The following is a 19,867-nucleotide window of genomic DNA, read 5'->3' as shown; positions in this document are numbered from 1 at the left end:
TGAATCTGTTTATCTTGTCCTGCTTAATTAAAGAGCCATTCTAAGAGAAAAGTTCAAGTCAGAATTTCTTCTGCTTAATATTTTTATGAGATTAATATTTGAAGGTAGATTAAAATGCTAATGTTAAAATGAGGAGTCCTAATAACTCCAAAGTGAATTTGGGGAAATTAACAACAGCACTATATTGCTGATTTGTTTTGGAACAAATCCTGTAAAATACCTCAAACTTGGATTATTTAGGAGTATTTAATCTACAGTAACTAATAATTTTTTCTATCTTTACTTTTTAGAACCATGTATGACTTTTTTGATACATTATTTAACATGTACACATTTTAATGATATATACTATGAAGAAAGAGATTTACTAAGAGGTAGAAAGAAAAGGTACAGAATACCAACCAATCTTTAAGGAACAAATTTATTTTGGTTTTTTGGAAAATACCAGAAACTATGAAAAACAAGCTGAATATCTGGCTGTACCAAAAGCAAAATACAAGCAAAAGTGACATCTGAAAATCATGTTTAAGCTTCAAGAAACATTTTAAAATGCCAATTTTAATTCTTTTTTCAATAGAGCAAAACAAGTTCACTAAACCACAACAACTGAAGTGTTTTTAACTCTATAATTTAATTAAAAAAAAAAAAAAAAAGCATTCGATTCCAACCCTGGATCTCATCATTTATAAACAAAATGCTCAAATGTATAAACAGATGATTAAAAAAATCTGTCCATGGATGAATTTAGCCCCCAACAGGCATGGTATGCACAGGGGGAACAGCAGCTTGTGTCACGCTCAGGTCTTACCAAATAAAAATAGACATAAAAAGTGACTAAACCCAAACCATCAAAGCAAAATTCTGTAGCGTAGCAGCTTCACAAAGCAAAAGGAACCCATTCGGTGCTAGTCTTCTGTTCTGTAGCTGTATGGCCAGCTTATTCCCAGAGTCCCTTTATCTTGTACTATCAAAAGAATCTTTGTCCTGGAGCAAGTCCACTGAAGAAGGCACCACGATCCCATTCTTCCTGTCCCCCAAATGACACTGACAACACTCATCCTTTCAGGAATACGTCTGAGTTAACATCCTGAACATCTGAAGATGCCCACGTTCCACCTCACCTACATTAGCAAGGTCGTGCCCACCCCCAGGTCCTTCTAGTCTGCTTACCACGCAGAGCTCTCAGGGTACACACACGTTCCCATGTCGACTGGCCATTACATAAGCAGTCACTTATGGAGGGAGCCTTTGTCACTTATACTATCAAACTTTAAAATAAACACCCAAATTACTTATAGCCCCTTAATATTCCCAACCTATTTTACACTGCTCCTTGGTGTCTCTCTTCCAGCCTTTTTCAATCGCTTCACCTGGGAGGGACCCTTGAAAACGTTTTCAAATTCAGGTAACCCCTGCAGTGACCCCTTGTGGCATGAGCGTGAGCACAAAGTAGAATGCTCTGATTTCAAAGAAGTCCTGAGCTGTCAGACCAGAGTGAAGTTCTTTTTCTTCCTTCAGAGTGAAAACAGGAGAAGAAATGCTGCTTAACTTGGTTTTGCATTCCTTCAGGTCGAAGGTTTGCCACTTTTGTAATCTTCATTTTCAAGTGCAAGTTGCTGCAGAAGTACTTCAACAGTTCCTTTGGCAACTCTTTAAAATTACTTTTCCAGAGTCTGTTTCCTTCTAAATCTTGGAGTTAGATCACTTTAAGAAAAAAATGTTTCTCTAGGATCTTGCAGAAACTTTTTCATTATATATACAATGGCAATTTCTGCTAAATAGGCTGCTTTCTATCACCATTTTCATTTTCAAAGCATTCAGCAAACCTGTCCTGTTATTTTCTTGTAAATACCCTGATAACTCACCTTTCCACTCACATTCTTTAAGAACTCTTCCTCTGATAAGACAGCAGGTTTCTGTAGGCAGTATGAGATATATGTGCTCTTTATCCATGTTTTAGTTTGGGATTTGCTTAACATTCTTATATAAATGGACCTTAAATAAAATTAACCATTTTTGTAGCATTATTGAGAACTTCATCTTCACACTGTTGATATCAGCATCTCTGCAAAGAAAGCAGTGTGCTATTGCCAACATCAGGATTTCTTTTTTTGAAATAAGGCATAACTCTCATGGAGCCAACCACCAATAAGGGGCAACTAGGAGAAGACAGACCTTCGGTTTTCTAGTTATGAAGATGTAACATTAAAGATAGATTGGCCTGGTTTGGGGTTGTGGCTCAGTGGTAGAATGCTTGCCTAGCACGTCTGAGGCCCTAGGTTCAATCCTCAGCACCACATAAAAGGATAAATAAAGGTATCGTGTCCATCTACAATTAAAAAAAAAAAAAAATATATATATATATATATATATATATATATAAATATATATATATATATAGGCCTTAGTTTTGAGAGACTTCCAGCAGCAGAAAAAAAAACTGTCCATTTATGTTCATTATCATTTAGAAATCTTACAAATGCTACAACAACAAAAAAATAGTTGTGAAATCTGTTGACTCAGCCCAGGTAGAGGCTGCCGTTTCTCAGTCAACTACACAAAACCTCTTTACATCATGTGACATATCATCACTAAATCAACTTATCAAACTGAGAAAAGTCATTTCAATTGCTTATACTTGCCCTCGCACTTTAGTGTTGATCTTATTAGATTTTTACCAACTACATAATTTTTTCTTTTTTAGGATAGAGTCTGCTCCTAAATAATTTGCTTCCTAACCCTTTTCACTGAATGTGATTTTTTTGAACAAAAGCTTTACTCTGATTTCATATCCCAAAAGTCATTAAAGTAATCCATATTCTTGTCAAATAATTGTGATTTAGTTACCATTGTTGGAGTTAACTGCTAGTAAGTTGCATGCCACAGACAAGGCACAGTGTACAGGACAGCTTGGCTCATAAATCCCTATCAAACCCTGGAGAAGGAGCTTGCACTGGAATGACAGAACCTCTTTGTTTTCCTGCTGTACTAGGAGATTGGGATTCCTCATCACCAACTTTATCAGAAATGTCTGTAGGTCTAGGCCTGGAATGGTCCTCTTCTAGCTCACACCTTGCCGTCAAAAACTGCACCAATGGACCATAAGATGTGTTCACAGCAAACATTATTAAAAGATAAAAATGATGTAATAACTGAACAAGAAAAACACAAAAACCATAAACCATCACAAAACAATGCACTTCTAACCTACAAAATCCACATTTTTGCAATGTTTAGAACAAAATGGCAGGGGATAGCTTAGTTGTGGCACATAAAAATTCCTTCCTTAGAAGGAAAACGTCCCTCTGATTTCTATTTCTCAGAGCTTGTTCACTCCCATAAGGCAACTGGCTGGCAGTGCACATGGGGAGGCTGGAGAAGGGAGGAGCCAACACCTTTCTCCCACCACCCTCCCCTCGTGACAGCAGATGGGCCTATACACCCCACCAACGGGCTGCAAGGGCGCTAACAAAATCGCTAACAGGGTTGTGAGACCAGCATTAGGCAGCACAAGGTCAAAATATTATAATTTTACATGGAACCCTACTACCATCTCACAGAACCCCACTGGGAAACCCACCTCCAACATAAAATGACCTCCTATGAGTGGTCATTTTCATTTGACTTGGATCCTTCTGTGACTTGATCTGCAAGTTCAGGTTTAGCTCCTTCCTCATGCACCACCTGTGACTCAGACTTGGGTTTTGTCTGCTCCAGCTCCTCATTATTCTCGGGTACCACCTGCTGGTTGTTTTTTCCTTCTGAGGGGTCATTTTGATTTAATTTGGCTTCAGGTTCCAATTTTGCTTCTTTCCCATTTCCTAGCTTTGGGTGGGGCTGTGGTGGGTCTTTAGCACTCTTCACAACCTCCTGGAGATTATATTTTCTGAACAACATGTAATCTTTCACCACACTCAGGCAACAGACAGCTTTGATGATTTCTACTACCACCGTGTACTGGGGGTTGGTGAGATCCACTTTATTTTCTGAATTGAGGCTACCCACTATTCCTGTAAAAAAAAATAGGAAAACATTTAGGTTGAGAGGGATACCACCAAGTTTGATGGATACAAACAAAACTTCTCGTTCCTTTCTATTGGAGATTTGTTAAAACACAATATATACTAGTCCTCTTTATGTGAACCTGAATCAAATTCTTTGAATTCTTTCAATAAATAAATACAAATGAAATTCTGAGACATTTAATAAGTATACAATGGGCCCTCCATATCCGTGGGTCTGCCATCTATAGATTCAACGAAACTTTGATCAAAATATTCAGGAAAAAACTATCTGTACTGAACATACAGACTTTTGAAATTGCTATTTTCTTGTTGTTCTAAACCACAGTATAACTGTTTACACATTTACGTTGAATTGGGTATTCTAAGTAATCTTGAGGTGACTTAAAGTATATGGAAGATGTGCACAGATTGCATACAAACACTACACCTTTTTATATAAGGGACTTGAGCATCCATATTTTGGTATCCATAAGGAATACTGGAAACAATCTCCCATAGGTACACAGAGACAAATGTACTTTTTTCCTTAAAGAAAATTCTAAACCTGTTTGGAAAGGACTATCAGAAAGTCTCATATTTAACATATTGTAACAAATTTGATATTTTAATATACTTGATCTATGCTAAAAAATGTAAACCTTAAATGTTAAAATAGAAATTCTTGCTGGGCATGGTGGCACATGCCTATCATTCTAGCAACTTGGGAGGTTGAGGCAGGAGGATTTCAAGCTCAAAGCCAGCCTCAGCAATTCAGTGAGGCCCTAAGCAACTTAGTGAGAGCCTGTCTCTCAAGAAAATATAAAAAGGGCTGGAGATGTGGCTCAGTGGTTAGGCACCTGTGGGTTCAATCCATGGTACCAAAAAAAAAAGGAAAGAAATTCTTAAACAAGTGTTTACCTATATAAAATCAGTAAGAGAAACATACCTGCCAGTTCTTTGATAACTTCTTCTCTATTCATGTGACTGTTATTTCGAGATTTATAAACAATCTGAAATGTCCCTTTGTTTGGAGCTTTAAACCAGGGCTCCAAAAATGTTTCTGCATATTTTTTCATATCTTCTAAGAAAGCTTTGCATGTGCCTGAGATGGGTAACATTCTTAAAATAACTCGAGTCTTCTTTTTCTTGGTTTTGTACATATCCTGGAGAATATGATGCACCAATTTCTCAGGTTCTACAAGAAAACAAAAGAAATCAGCACAGAACAAACAAGTTTTTCCAAGTAGTATTTCTTCAGTGCCCACATTATATCTGATATTTTAACTTTTCATCTTTACTACTTCTGCTAAAAATAATTATTCATGTAGATTCTGGAGTTAATGTTTTTGATGCCCTGATTTATCAAAACACAAAACCCTACTGCTGTTTTCCTATAACAGTAGCAACTATCGGAGTAACAAACATTAAACAGTAACTTTCTTACAAAAAAAAAATCTGCAAGTCACTGAAAAAAATTCAACTAACATATCAGCTAATGAGTACACAAGTCTAGATCTCAGACCTGGGAAGAATCTCAGAACACTGCAGTGCATTATCATGAAGTGGTGGTCCTCGGGCTGCATCGTCAGGCTATCTACAAGTCTCTGTGGGGATGCTCAATGTTTTTAATATTTTTAAGTTTTTGCTGATCCCATTTTAAAATCCAAGAACTTCTCCAGATTTCCAACATAAAATCTGGCTCTGCTTCCCCAAATGGCAACTATTGGCTGGAGCTGAGTAGCAGTCAGAACATGCGCTCTTATCCTGCCTACAGTTACACACAAAGGAAATGATGACAAAGCCAGGTTTCCACTCCTAAGACAATGCTATCTACACCGCCTCAGTCTACCTCTCCAATTCCTGCTGCTAATTTGGTCTAGAAAGATTGCAATCAAGTGATTAAGAGACCCATGCCCATGGAGCCACTTTGTAGCCAGTGTTCTCTGAGACAGGGAGTTGTCCAAATCCTGTAGGATCATGACCTTAGGGGGTGTAAGATAGACACACCTATCCCAAGTGTTCTGATGAAGACTACATTATTTGCTCCACTCTCCACTGACTGGAATCTTCTTAGCCTCATCTCTGTAGAAGCCTTAATATCACCAACTTCTTTCTTCAAGGCAGCTTCCATGTCATCGTCTTCTCCCTCACTTCCAGAGGGCGGCTGATCTTTGTCTGTAAACTGTTCACATGAAACCAATAGGAAGAAATGACACAACAGCTCATGTTCAAACACTATAATTAACTTTATGTGAAACCCCTGAAGGCAGATGGCTTAATATTGACAATAAAATATTTTATTAAGAGATTGGCTAACACTCCCTCCAAACTCTGAAGGAAGAAGGGAGTTCCCTCAGACTGTGGTATCATTTGAAAATATTTTCAAAAGGATCTTGACAGTCTGGCCAAGGAAAATGTGCTCATCAGATGAAGCATGTCAGGGTGAACCTTAACACCATCTCTAGATATCTTTGTGTCTGACTCTTCTGTCAGTAAGATTAGAACCAAATACTTAACAGAATTAAAGAACCCTTACTCCTGTTCTACTAAGGCAAAGAGCACAGAGTTTTCGAGAACTTGCTCAAGGTACCAGTATAGCGAAGACATTCACCTGTTGCCCAGTGCTCCACCCTAACAAAGAGACTGCCAATCAAACACTAATTGTGTACATTTAAGGAAACCTTATATATCAGAATGTACTTTACATACATATGCAACTTTCTAGCCAAAGTACTACCGTTATTTTTTTTTTTTTAATAAAGCTCAGCAGAATTAAATACTTTGCCCATGCCCAGGTCCCAGAGCTAGAAAACAATGAGGCCCTCTGTACTATTCTTCTTTATTCCTCAGGGTGTGTATGTGTATACTGGTTCAAATTCTGAGTCAATAAAATCATGATACTACCAAAAGGTAGTGAAATTTCAGGTAGTATTTGTTGAAAAAAAAAAAAAATGTAGCCAGGTGCAGTGATGCAGGCCTGTAATCCCAGCGGTTAGGGAGGCTAAGGCAGGAGGATCACGAGCTCTGAGTCAGACTCAGCAAAAAATGTTTTTTAAATGTATTTTATGTGCATTTGGGAAATAACTAGCATTACTATAGCATTACTATTAAACCCACGACTTCACAGATAATATGGCTTAGGACAAATACATTATTACAGTCAACCTCACAAGGCTGTCTTGCAAAGAACGTGTTTTGAAACTTCTTTCGCACATCTTTTGGCCTGCAGGAAGCCAAGATGGGAAGGAAATCGAGGGTGACAGACAACACGTCAAGCAAAACACCCAGAGGCCAGGAGTCAGCAGGAGACGCAAGGGCGCGGGGTTCCGGCGAGGCCACGCCCCCACCGCCCGGCTCCCGGGGCAAGTCGCGCGCACGCGCACAAAGGCAGCCGGCCTTCCCGCGTCCCTCCTCCCCCCGAGGCGGGCAGGCTGCCGAGCACAGGAGTGGTACCTTTTCGGGCCCATACATGTCGTCGCCGTATTCGTTGAGCAGGCTGTAGGCCTCCTCCACGCACTTGCGCTCGTTCATGTTGCAGGTGATGAGGATGCCCTGCAGCCCGGGCTCCAGCTGCCGAGGCCCCGCCTCGCCGCGCCGAGCGCGCTTGGCCTGCACGTACTGAGCCTTGCCTTTGCGCTTCCCGCCGCTGGGCTGAGGGGGCTGCTGGACCGGCTCCGCCATGGCGCGTGGAGCTGAGGCAGCGAGAAACCTGTTTCTCGCCGTTTCTGGGCGCCGACTGGTAACGTCATACGTGCGCGGCAGCATCGTCCGCCTGCCCGGTCCCCTTCGGCGCTGCTCGGGGTCCTAAAGCCCTGCGGATCACTGTGTCAAGTATCCAAAAGCTTTCCAGTAAATTCCATGTCCGCCCAAATTTGCCAGAATATGTTTGTTTGACCTACAACCAAGAATGTTGGCTGGTGTTGAGTGTAACTTTTAAAAATTTGTTCTAATTAGTTGTACATGACAGTAGAATACATTTATGCACTTGGATATACATAAGTGAGGTACATGTTGTAAGGAAATCCCATGGGACCACATCAGACACGGGAAATCACATAAGGGAATTTATTAAGCAAACAGAGTGTCTCCCTGCAGGGTAAGAGAGAAAATGAGAGGAAAAGAGAAAGGAAAGAGAAAGGGGCGTGCTAGAGAAAGTGGAAAGCCAGGAGGATAGAGAAAAGTGAGGACAAACAGACAGAAGAAGAATGGGGAAAAAAATGGAGGGGAAGCTATAGTAAACAGTTGAATTCCGCTGGGCTAACAGGGGACCAATATAGGAGAAGGACACTTGCAAGCTGACTAATGAACCAATAGCTAGCTAGGATGTTCACAGATTGACAAGTGGTTGGGAGGCGGGGACAATTACTGCACCTGATGGGCAGGGGAGCAGCTTTATACATTACACATTTTACCCTTTTTCTGATTGTACATGCTGTAGAATCACATAGGTCTTGCAGACATATATGTACACAGGTAATATGGTCTGATTCATTCTACTACCCTTCCTATGCCCTGTACCTAATCTAAAGTAACTATTCTTCCCTAGCGCCCCCCCCCCCCACCTTTATTGTGAATTAGCACCCACATATCAGAGAAGACATTTGGCCTTTGGTTTGGGGGGATTGGCTTATTTTGCTCAGCATGACATTCTCCTATTAATTATTGAAAAGATGCCACTTTTGATGAATGTGTTCAGGAGGAATGAATGTTTGTCATTCTCACGCAAACACCCTTCTGGTACAAAGTTGTTCCCAGATTCAATCTCCTACAAAACCCTAAGAGTTAATCTGATGGACATTGCACTCACTGCCAATAACCTTTAGTTCTAAATCCAGATCCACCACTATTTCCAAAAATATTATTACTGAACAATATGAAAAGTAACAACCCCCAAAGAAAAGGGGAATAACAACCCCCAGGGAGAAAGGAGGACAATGTGGTGAGGGCCAGCGGAGAGTAAACAATGAGCTCTGGACTCTGGACTTTCACCCTTTCCCAGCAACAATGTGTTTCAATCTTTTGCAACTGTTTCCCCTGATTTGAGCTTTGGTCTTGCACAACTGTTCCTCCTGACTACTCCAAGGACTCATTCTTGCTATGATTCAAATCTCTCTTGTTATGATTCCAATCTCACGTAAACCCTAAAAAAAATCAGACCCCAAACCTCTCCCAGTTCTGGATGGATTTTTCAGTTGCTTACACACTTACCCTGTCCTGAGGATAGTAGAGGATAGACTACAGATGAAAGATGGAGAGTTTGAGTACTTGCACATATTGAAGTACTGCCTGCTAAAGTTGTCAGTCAGGAGGCAAACGAAAAAAATCAGAACATTTTGTTTCAGGGCTACTGACTGTGCCAGAAATATCCCAGTTAGCTGATCAGCCCCTCCGCTATGTGTTAGGATACATATACACATATTGCCTCCCTCCTTCTGAGCAACTGCCAATGTTGCTTCAATTCAACCCCCTCCCCTGAAGCAGGCTCTTATTGCACCTCTAAATAACTCAGCATTTGTTATTCTTGATTATCCCTCATGACTAGGTTATTATTTATGTAAAGTTCCTACGTGTGTGAATTTCACCTCCTTAGGTTACCTACCAGTCATAAACAACGACCTGGTGTCTATCACTGGGCACCAAGGACTATGATGTGTTTTGTAAACTCTCTTCTGGCTCCTATGCAGGTGGATGTTTAACACTTGGCACTTTCTAGAGTACATAAAGTTCTCTGAGGAAGTTGGCCTTGATTCTAACCAACCCATTTCACATGTTTAGACTGGATTACAGACTGGAAAGGGTAAATTGGATTCCCTTTCCCTCTTTCTTCCTTATCTTCAAAACTACTGGCACCTAGGTTACCTTGTATGTTCAGTCCAGAATTCTGCCTGACCCCAAATACAGGTAGGATCCTTCTCTTGTTCTGATCTTGCTTCCAGCCTGGATTTTCTGTCTTATTTGTGTCTTATCCAGCAACTATAGTGAACACTGAACACTGGGCTCCTTCTGACTTAATTCCCAATACCTGCTGCCTTTAGAGTTGTGTGGTTTTAAGTCCAGAGCCTAAAGTCAAACCAAGTTCAAATCCTGGTTTTGTCATGTCCTGGCTGTGGGAGTCAGAGAATTACCCAAGCCAAGTTTCATTTTCTTCACTGGATTAAGAAATTAATGGAGATAATAATAACAACATCCACATCACAGATTATTAGGAGAATTCAGTAAGATCAGGCATGTTAAGAACTTAGGTCAAATTCACTGTCCAGTCCATATGAACTTAAAAACAGCTATTCAGACTGGTCTCAGTGGTGTATGCCTGTAATCACAGTGACTTGGGAGGCTGAGGCAGGAGGATTGCAAGTTCAACGCCAGCTTCAGCAACTTAGCGAGGCCCTAAGTAACCCTGTCTCTAATAAAATATAAAAAAGAGCCAAGGATGTGGCTCAGTGATTAAGCTTCCCTGGGTTCAAAAAAAAAAAAAAAAAAATGGCCATTTGGAAGTTTGGTTGTGATTCACAGAAGTCTTTTTGGGGGGGATACCAGTATCATCCTCAATTTAATCCCCAAACCTCCTTATCTGTCTCCTAATCTCTTATTTTAATGGTCCTTTGATATGCACGATATATAAATTTAATTCCTTTCAGAAAGGAGGCTAAAAAGGAAATTTTTTAAATAGTTCAAAGAAAAATAAATAACACCTGCATGCCAACTTTTCCTGTCTCACATTTTGATTGGATGGCATCCCAAGTCCTTAACTGGTATGTGGTTTGGCTGGCATCGTCACTCTTGAGCTTTCACCATACCTACCAGCTGTGTGAAAGACCCAAAAGCCAGACTCCCCTCTTGGAACAAGCTCTGAACCCACGTGAGCTGGGGTCTGCCTTCGTCCTGGCGCTTGTGCACCCTTCTTGGCCCCGCTGAGTGCCCTGAACCCCTTATCCCTGCCACCTCCAATTTGTTTCATCCCACCAATTCCAGAGTCCCATTGTTGACAGGTGTTGCTTCTCTGAGGCCCACATGGGATTTTGTAGATCTAGGTTCTTGAGGGCAAAAGTGAATGAATCTCTTTCTCTCTGAGGTTCTTCTCCATTTTATATTCTATCTATACAAGCATAAGTCTTTCTCCATAAAACTTTTCCTGGTGTTTTGTGGGTACATCTTTCCCACCTGTTTGAGGTTTGGTTAAATAACCTATGCTGAAATATTGTTGTAATTGTAATCGTTTTATGGTTTAGTTCTACTTCATTGGAAGCTTCTAGGTCATCCTCCTGCTTCTGACTTCTTCTTCAGTCAGTGCTCCAAGGAATGAATCCCTAGTGGTAGAATCTCAGATAGTTTGGTAAGTTAGAGAGAAATACTTCCATTTATAACTCAAATCATATGGAATGCATAATCTCCCAATCCATAATGCTGGTGCTGGATAAACACTAACTTAAAGTAGATGAATGTTCAAGAGTTCATGGTACCTGGAGTTTAGAGGTGCTTTTGGCCCAGATGCAGCCTAATGAGAAAGGGTTACATGAGTTCTCAGGTTGAATAATTTACATTTAAACTAAAAGTTGGAGAAAAGCCAAAGAGAATATAGCATTCAAGACAAAGATGAACACAGAGACAAATTATAATTGAGTCAGACAGTCCTAGATTTAAATGAATTCATCATTTCGCTAGTTCTATGACCTTTGGCAAGTTAACCATTCTAACCTTCATGCTCTTTGTTTGTAAAATGGGAATAGTTGTAATATGTATCTTATAGGTCATTGTATTGAATAAAATAATTCAAGTCTATTACACATACAAATAGTCAATAAATATTAGCTGCTATGTCTTTGTTGTAGATGTTGGCAATTGGAAAGTTTGGTGGGTATAATTTTTATTTTTTAGAAGTCGAGGTTAAGACACAAGCTTTTTATATTGGTCAATTTGCTTTGAAGTGTTTCCAGCCACTCCTAACTGCTTCTCAGTACCCACCAGACTCCTTATTATATCCAAATGTGTTAACATGGAAAGGTCTACATTGTAAAGTGGGGCAGGGAGGGATCTAAGTGAGATATGTATAGTTATGAGCCAATTGGTGTTTTAAAAGAGAGTATATGACAGTATTACCCTATGTATATGTATGATTACATGAATGGTGTGAATCTACATTGTGTACAACCATAGAAATGAAAAGTTGTACCCCATTTGTGTACAATGAATCAAAATGCAGTCTGTAAAAATAAAAAAGATTTTAATAAAAAAAGTTAAAAAACATTAAAAAGTATATATGTGCATAATACACATATATATGTGTCTATGTTTTAATCATATGTGTGTGTGTATGTGTGTGTGCGTGTGTGTACACATCATGGTAGTGAGGCTTTTATTTTTTCTGCAGTTCTTGACTAAAGCCCAAAGCTAAGGATTAAGAGGTACTAATCCTCTGCCCTTGACATTCTAAAGAGAACTGTCAACAAACACTATTCTCCAAGTTTGCAGAAAGGTGACTCAACTGGTCCTGTTACTCTGACTAATCCCCAGCTACACCAGCCTGCTTTTCTGCTCACTTAAGAAGCTTGGAGTGAGGAGAGAAGAGACTGTTCACACCCTCTGCAGAGGGAAGCTTTAGCAACTTAGCAAGACCTTGTCTCAAAACAAAAAATAAAAAAGGATGTGGGATATGTCTTAGTGGTAGAATGCCCCTGAGTTCAATTCTCAGTGCCACAATCAATCAATCAATCAGCTTGGAACAAATAAAAAAGAATGAAAAGAACAAAGCCTCAGCAAAGAAATAGAATATATCAAGATGAACCACATAGAAATTTTAGAACCAAAAATTCAATAAAAGAAATTTTAAAAATTCAGTGGATAAGTGTTTTAATGCAAAATATATTTGGTATTTGTTCTGTTTCCTGGCACACAACTCTTAACCCTTTGGGATCTCTTATGTGAGAACTGCATTTCTGTATGCTAGTGAGATGTCGGGTGACTAAGAGCTACTGGATAGCCATAGAACTTGGACTGTTTGCCAGGGAAATCAAACTGTACCATTCCTCACATCCCACATGATACTCCCATCTCCTGGGAGGAGAAGCTCACTGAGAGTTGAGTTGATCGTCAATGGCCAATGATTTAATCAATCATGCCTGTGTAATAAAGCCTCCATAAAACCCCAAAAGGATAGGATTTGGGGGGTTTCCAGATAGCTGAACAATAAGGAGGTTCTGGAAGGACAAAGTACAAGAAGCCTTGTACCCCTTCTCCCATATCTCACCCTATGCCTCTTTTCCATCTGGCTAGTCATTTGCATCCTTTGCAGTATCCTTTATAACAAATGAATAGATTTAAGTAGAGTGTTTCCTGTTGTTCTGTGAACCATTCTAGCAAATAATTGTACCCAAGGAAGGAATCAGAGGGACCCCAATCTAACACAGGTTACGGTGAGTAATAAAAGTTATAATCTGAGACTTGCAATTGGCATCTGAAGTAGGGGGCAATCTTCTGGTACTGAGCTCTTAATCTGTGGGATCTGCCACTATCTTCAGGTAGTTAATGTAAAATTAAATTGAAGTAAAGGACACCCAGCTGGTGTATGCTGGAGAATTGCTTGGTGAGTGGGGGGAGGCAAGGAACAATCCTGTTGTGTTGAGTGGTGTGTGAGAGTAGGAAAAACATTTTTTTCCTATCTCTAACAATGGGATCAACCTCAGAATGAAAAAAGCTTAAGAAAAAATTCAGTGAACTGGAAGATAGAACAATAGAAATTGCTCAACCTGAACAAGAGAATGAAACTAAAATGGGGTTTGGGGAGGAGCCTCAGGGACCTGTGGGATTATCACAAAAGATCTATGAAGGGGCAGAAAATTACTCCAAGAAATAAGGCTGAAAACGTTTCAAATTTGAGAAGACACATAAACATAGAATTCAACAATATATGAATAGAATCATATACCAATAAGTGGGGTTTATTCCAGGGAAGCAAATTCACTTTATTAACAAAGATCAAGAAGAAAAAAAAAGCATATGATTACATTAACTGATGCAGAAAAATGCTGAAATTTGCTACCTCTACATGATAAATTTTCAGAAATATAAGAATAGAGAACTTCCTCAACTCAACAAAAAACCTACAGTTGGGCTGGGGTTGTGGCTCAGTGGTAGAGCACTTGCCTAGCGTATGTGAGGCACTGGGTTTGATTCTCAGCACCACACAGAAATAAATAAATAGCCCACCAACAACTAAAAAACAAAGTTTAAAAAAAAGCTAGTAAAGTTTAAAACAAGTATTGATAATAGAATAAACAAAATACATTAATATTGCAGGTAAAGATTCTTATATAATTAAAAAAGAAAAGAAAAACCTACTGCTAACATTGGACCTAATTGTGAAGGTCTGAATGTTTTCTCTCTAATATCAGGAATAGGGCAAGGATTTCTGCTCTCATCAATCTTATTCAACATAATGCTGGTGCTAACCAGTGCAATAAGGCAAGAAAAGAAAGTAAAAGCCATGTAGATTTCAAAGGAAGAAGTAAAACTCTCTATTTATAGATAATGTCATTATCTACATAGAAAATCCTAAGGAATTTAACAACAAAAAACTCCTAAAACAAAAAAATGACAAATAAATTCCTCTCTTTATTTAAGAGAATTCGAGTTGGGTTTCTACCTCATGTAATTGAATGAAAAATTTATTCATATATCCATCAAATATTTACTGAGTGCCTAAAATTTGTTAATAGCTATTCTATGCAATAATGATACATCAGCAAATAAAACAAAGTTCTTACTTTCAAAGGTGGTGAGAAGAGATGTAAAAAGGTAAAGCAGGCTAAAGAGGGGGGAAAATGAGGATTTCTACTTTAGAAAATGTATTAAGGAAGACCTCTTTGATGGGATGTGGCCAAGGGGGTATCTCAGAGAAGAGTAACAGGTAGAGGGGGTTCAACAAAGCCCAAGGCTGGAACATGCATGGTTTGTTTGAGAAAAGGCAGGGTGCTGATGAGTCTGCAATAGAGTGACACAGAGGAGGAAGCGCAGGCTGTGGACAGAGAGGACCCTGTGCCCCATCATACAGCTTCTTGTAGTCTGCATGCAGACTTGGATTTTTATTTACAGTGAACTGAGGAGTACAGGAGTGACCTCAGCGTTTATGTTGAGTCCTGACCAGTCCAACAGATACACAAAGCAACTGGCTTGCTGAGGCCTAGGTTAACCCATACACACCCCTCAACTTCTTTTTCTTTTTTTTCCATTTCAAATACCTCCACGTCTTCTCATTTGTTCTTTCCTCCTTCTGAGAACTCCCTTTGTCCCTTCACAAGACTAACCCTTCCAGAACCTTCTTGGGCACTGTCCTGCCTATGAATAAATTGCTTTCCCAGCTTGCTAAAAGCCTGCCCCTGTATATAATCATTACCTGTAAGCAGGACTGCCAAGGATTGCATAAACTTTCAGTGTAAATTTAGCCCTGAGTTCCTGCTCCTCCTTCCAAAGAGTCTTCGCCAATCAAGAAAAGAAATCACTCTGGGCACATTTGCTTGTGATTATCACTCTACTTCTTTACTCACTGGCTAGTACCAAGTCCAAAGCAAAGGTGGAAAATCAAGTCTCAGGACTGCTCTTCTGGGAGACACGTCTGCCACCACCTCCTGCTGTCAGAAGCCATAATTTTAGTGAGTACCTACCTGATTTGCTGTACTGATAAAGACTTTTTTTTTTGAGCAAAGGTAGTAAATTATAAGCAAACAAAATCAACTGATCTAAAGAAATGCTACCACTGAAGTCACGGGCAGCCAAGGTATTTCTTTCAGAATTTCCCAGTTGTTGTGTGTAATATCCCAAGTAAGTGATGAGGCATGTACACACAGAAATGGCTGTAAGCACAGCAGCTGAGTTTTCATGTCAAGACTTCTGGTGCTTTTTGATCTTTTTTAAGCATGTGCATGCGTTTACTTGATAAATTGTTTTCAAACAAATTTTGAGTCTGAAGAGCAGCTGAGTTTTTCACTGTTTTCATTGTTTGCTTAGTTCCCACCCTGCTCAGTAGCGGATGGAAACCCGTCTTCTACATCATCCAGAAAGCATGCAAACTACCTCAAGGAAACTTTGGAAAACATAAAATGCAAAATCGAAGAAAATAATTTGGGGGCAGCCACGTTTTTCCATTAAGTGATCAACTGAGGGATGCTCCAAAAGTTGTGTTTTTAGGGAACATCTTATTGCTGGTGGGAAGAATAGTCTGGGCCATGTATGACAGATCACTGTAATTACTTGGACAACTTAGGGGGAGGAGTGTTTACGGAGATGCCCCCTTGGCACCAATGTTTAGGTGAACATAACGTATGTCAGGTGAGACAGTAAATACTTTCAAAAGTCCATCTGACACGTCAGTAGTACTGTCTTTCTTAGAAGAATTTTCCTTGGCAATATTTCTGTTGGCTCAGTATAAAAATCTGGACTTATCTGAAAGTTATCTCAGTTCTTTCATCTACAAAGAATTTTTACAAATGCTAAGATAATTTAAAAAGGCAGGCATTGAGCTTTAGGGAGAAGGCAATATTATGGTTTTGGTGAGGAGGATGTTGGTATTTTCTTTTTGGTTGAATAGAATGATCAGGTTCATTTTCAGCTCCAAATGGCTGGTCAAGTTTGTTTTTAATGTATGTTTGAAGGATTATGAATGTGGTGGAGAGTTTTGTATTAGGCATAGGGAAGAAATCATACTGACTGCTGATTCTATGCAGCATCAGCCAGTTGAGTACAGTGTATTTATCCCAATTACAATATGTGCCTAATTGTTTAACAGTCTACAAGCTTCATGGGGGCACCATTAGCTGTGTGTTGCTTGCATCTGTATTTTCAGTAGGTAGTATACACCTGGCATGTAGTAAGTGCTCAGTAAGTATCTGGAGAATGAACAAGTGTGTTATTCAATCTGGATATGCATGCACTTGTCTGTATTCCTTGTATGTAAAATGACAATGATAAATCAATGCAAAATGCTTAGCACAGTGAAACCACCAGTCAGATCTTAGCAAAAATGTCACATCCCCAGAGAGACCTCCTAAATTAGACTCCCTTTTCTCCTGTTACCCTTTCTTTTTGTTCAATATCACATTTATTTGTTGCCTTACTTATGTGTTTCTTTCCATGACAGAGAAGAGTCTCATTCATTCACCTGTATATACTCTATGTCTGAAAAGTGTTTCCATGGTAGGTACTCAGTAGCTGCTGAATAATAAATGAAACATGCTTACCTACCAAGAATGAAGTGCAATGTCCCAGTTCTAACCAGTCTAAATTCCTGCCTCTTATTTTAATAGGATCAGAAATTGTTTTCTTATACTTCTTAACTATTTTAAAATACTATTTGTTTTTATATCCAAGTAATGAGACAAAGAATCAGAATATTTCTTTTGAAGAAAATAGTTTCAAATTTTCATCTAAATTGTAAAATAATAGAGACAACTCAAGTGATTATTGATAGGGGACTGTGTTAAAGAAATCATGGCTACTGTCATGTATAACTGAAAAGAACAAATAAAAAAAGAAAGAAATTATGGTGCTGCCATTCATTAGAATTCAATGCAGCTACTTTAAAAAAAGAAGAGCCTCATGTACTGATATGAAGAGATCTCTGGAAACACATTTAAAAAATATTTTTAGGAGGTATGGGGGTAGGAAGGATATAAAATGAATCAGACATTATTACCCCATTGTACATATATAACTATACGACTGATCGGATTCTGTATCATGTCTAATCAGAAGAATGAGAAATTATACTCCACTATATATGATGTATCAAACTACATTCTACTGTCATGTATAACTAATTAAATAAAAATTTTGAAAATGTTTTTAGTAGGCAGAACAGCGTGTATCTAAGCTATCTGTTTTGTAAAGTGGTGGGAAAAAAAGAATCTATAGTCATGCTTGCTCGAATGCACAGAAAGAAACCCTGAAAGATGACCAGAAAGAATAACAGAAATTCCTTGAGAAATAAGAGTAGGATGAAAATGGGAAGATTTAAGACTGCAGATTTTTCACTGTGTACCTTTGATATTTTTTGAATCATCTGAAGACATTATGCAAAAAATTAAGAACAGAGAACAAATTATGTTTGAACACTTAGTGTTGACTGTTTCCTTCAGTATAAAGAAAACTGAGGCTAAGTTTGTTAGGATGGATAGTAGCCAAATGGGCAAGTAGCAATTTGCCAACAAAGAACCAAGATCAGTGATTCTCTCTCCACCCAGGCCCCAGTGTGCCAAGTCAAATGACATTTGAGGAATTAAGAACTTAACCTCCAGGAAAATGGGCCTCAGAATGATTTTATTTCTGTTCCAAAGAGCAGCTTTTTCTCCTTAGAACTGACATTTCTGTTAATGATTTTCCTACTACACCCTATAGTCAAGAGAATAGAAATGGGCAACTTACTAAACCTGGGCCCTTAGAAAAATCTTATCTCAGGAAACTTCTCCTTTGATTTTCCTGTATTTTAATGTTCTGTATCAGTCCAGTTATGAGCTATTATCAACATAGATCAACACTGTCCAGAAGAATTTCCTGCAATGACAGAAATGTTTTATGTCTGCACTGAGCCATGTACTATAGCCACCAGCCATGAGTGCTATTAAGCACTCAGAATGCAGCCAGTGTGACTGAAAGACTGATTTTCAAATTTTATTTAAATTAATTTAAATAAAACAGTCACATGTGGACAGTACAGGTAGTCACATGACTCTGGTTAAGTAGTAGAGGCACTTCTTAGGTCTACTGGAATCCTGAGTTGTTGAAGTTAACTGCATCCAAAAGTTTTCACTTCCAAAAACATTTCTTATTCATTCAACCTGTTTCTTAAGCACCTACTATGAACCATATGCTATCATAATTGTCAGGGATAGTAGCATGGATGTAACAGACAAGGCTCCACTCTCTTAAAATTTATATTCTAATATAACCAGCAAATGGCAGCCCATGGGATAAATCCAGCCTCTGCCTGTTTTTGCACAACCTGTAAACCGAGAATGGTTTTCACATTTTTAAATGATTGAGAAAACATTAAAAGAGTAACAAAATTCAAGCTTTCATATCCATAAATAAGATTCTTTGGAAAACCCAGCCATGTCCATTAGCATAAGTATTATCAATGGCTACATCAGAATTGAATAGTTGCAACAGAGATCATATATGGTTTGCAAAGTCCAGAATGTTTACTGTTTATCTCTTTACGGAAAAAGTTTGCCAACCCCTCTTCTAGTGGAAGAGTAGAGAGGAAATATGCCAGGCCCTATCATAATCATTTTGTACAAAATGATTGGAGCAACTCTTTGACAGAGGTTCTATTAGTCTCTCCACTGGTAAAATGTCAAACCAAGTTTCAAAGTGGTTAATGATTCAATCACAGTTCATAAGTGGCAAAACTGGGACTTACATGACTGTATGATTTAATAGCTAATGTATTTAACCAAGATGGTATGGACCATTGATTTTTATGCTTAACAGTACATACCAACCATCTGGGAATCTTGTTAAAAGTTTAATATCCATTAATTCAATGGGTCTGGGGCCTGAGTTTATGTGTTTCTAACAAGCTTCTAGGTGATGCTGATGCTACTGGTTCACAGACTACAGCCTTTAGGTGAATGATTCTCAACCCTGGCATTGCATTAGAATCCTCCAATGAACTTTCTAAAAATATGATGCCCAGGGTCCACTCCCAAAGATGCTGATTTAATTGATTCAAGACCTAGTCATCAGGATTTAAAAAAAAAAAAAAAAAAAGCTTTCCTGATGATTCAAATATATGGCCAAAATTGAGAATCACTTCTTTATGAAATATTGGACTGAAGTAAAAACATTCACATGGGAATTCAAAACGGGAGAGT

General features: G+C 38.8%; 2 protein-coding genes across 3 annotated transcripts in view; one reads left to right on the top strand and one right to left on the bottom strand.

Annotated features, from left to right (window-relative positions):
• Positions 1-407: 407 nt before the first annotated feature.
• Thumpd1 (THUMP domain containing 1) lies at positions 408-7,829 on the bottom strand. The gene is made up of 5 exons (XM_047534325.1): positions 7,458-7,829; positions 6,012-6,186; positions 4,951-5,199; positions 3,581-4,010; positions 408-2,065 (listed from the first exon to the last, which is right to left on the bottom strand). Exons 1-4 carry the CDS (start codon positions 7,767-7,769, stop codon positions 3,601-3,603), a joined length of 1,146 nt encoding a protein of 381 aa, XP_047390281.1. The 5' UTR covers positions 7,770-7,829; the 3' UTR covers positions 408-2,065; positions 3,581-3,600.
• Positions 7,830-15,473: 7,644 nt separating this feature from the next.
• Acsm3 (acyl-CoA synthetase medium chain family member 3) overlaps positions 15,474-19,867 on the top strand; it is a 36,507-nt gene continuing 32,113 nt past the window's right edge. Inside the window, exon 1 of one of the 2 annotated variants that reach the window (XM_047532888.1) lies at positions 15,474-15,649. The gene's annotated coding sequence lies outside the window, so the exon portion shown is untranslated. The remainder of the gene's footprint in view (positions 15,650-19,867) is intronic. The other variant, XM_047532887.1, reaches the window with a different exon arrangement.

Source organism: Sciurus carolinensis, chromosome 18 (genome assembly GCF_902686445.1).
Source record: "Sciurus carolinensis chromosome 18, mSciCar1.2, whole genome shotgun sequence".
Classification (NCBI taxonomy): Eukaryota; Metazoa; Chordata; class Mammalia; order Rodentia; family Sciuridae; genus Sciurus; species Sciurus carolinensis.
This window is presented reverse-complemented; position numbering and strand designations above follow the sequence as displayed.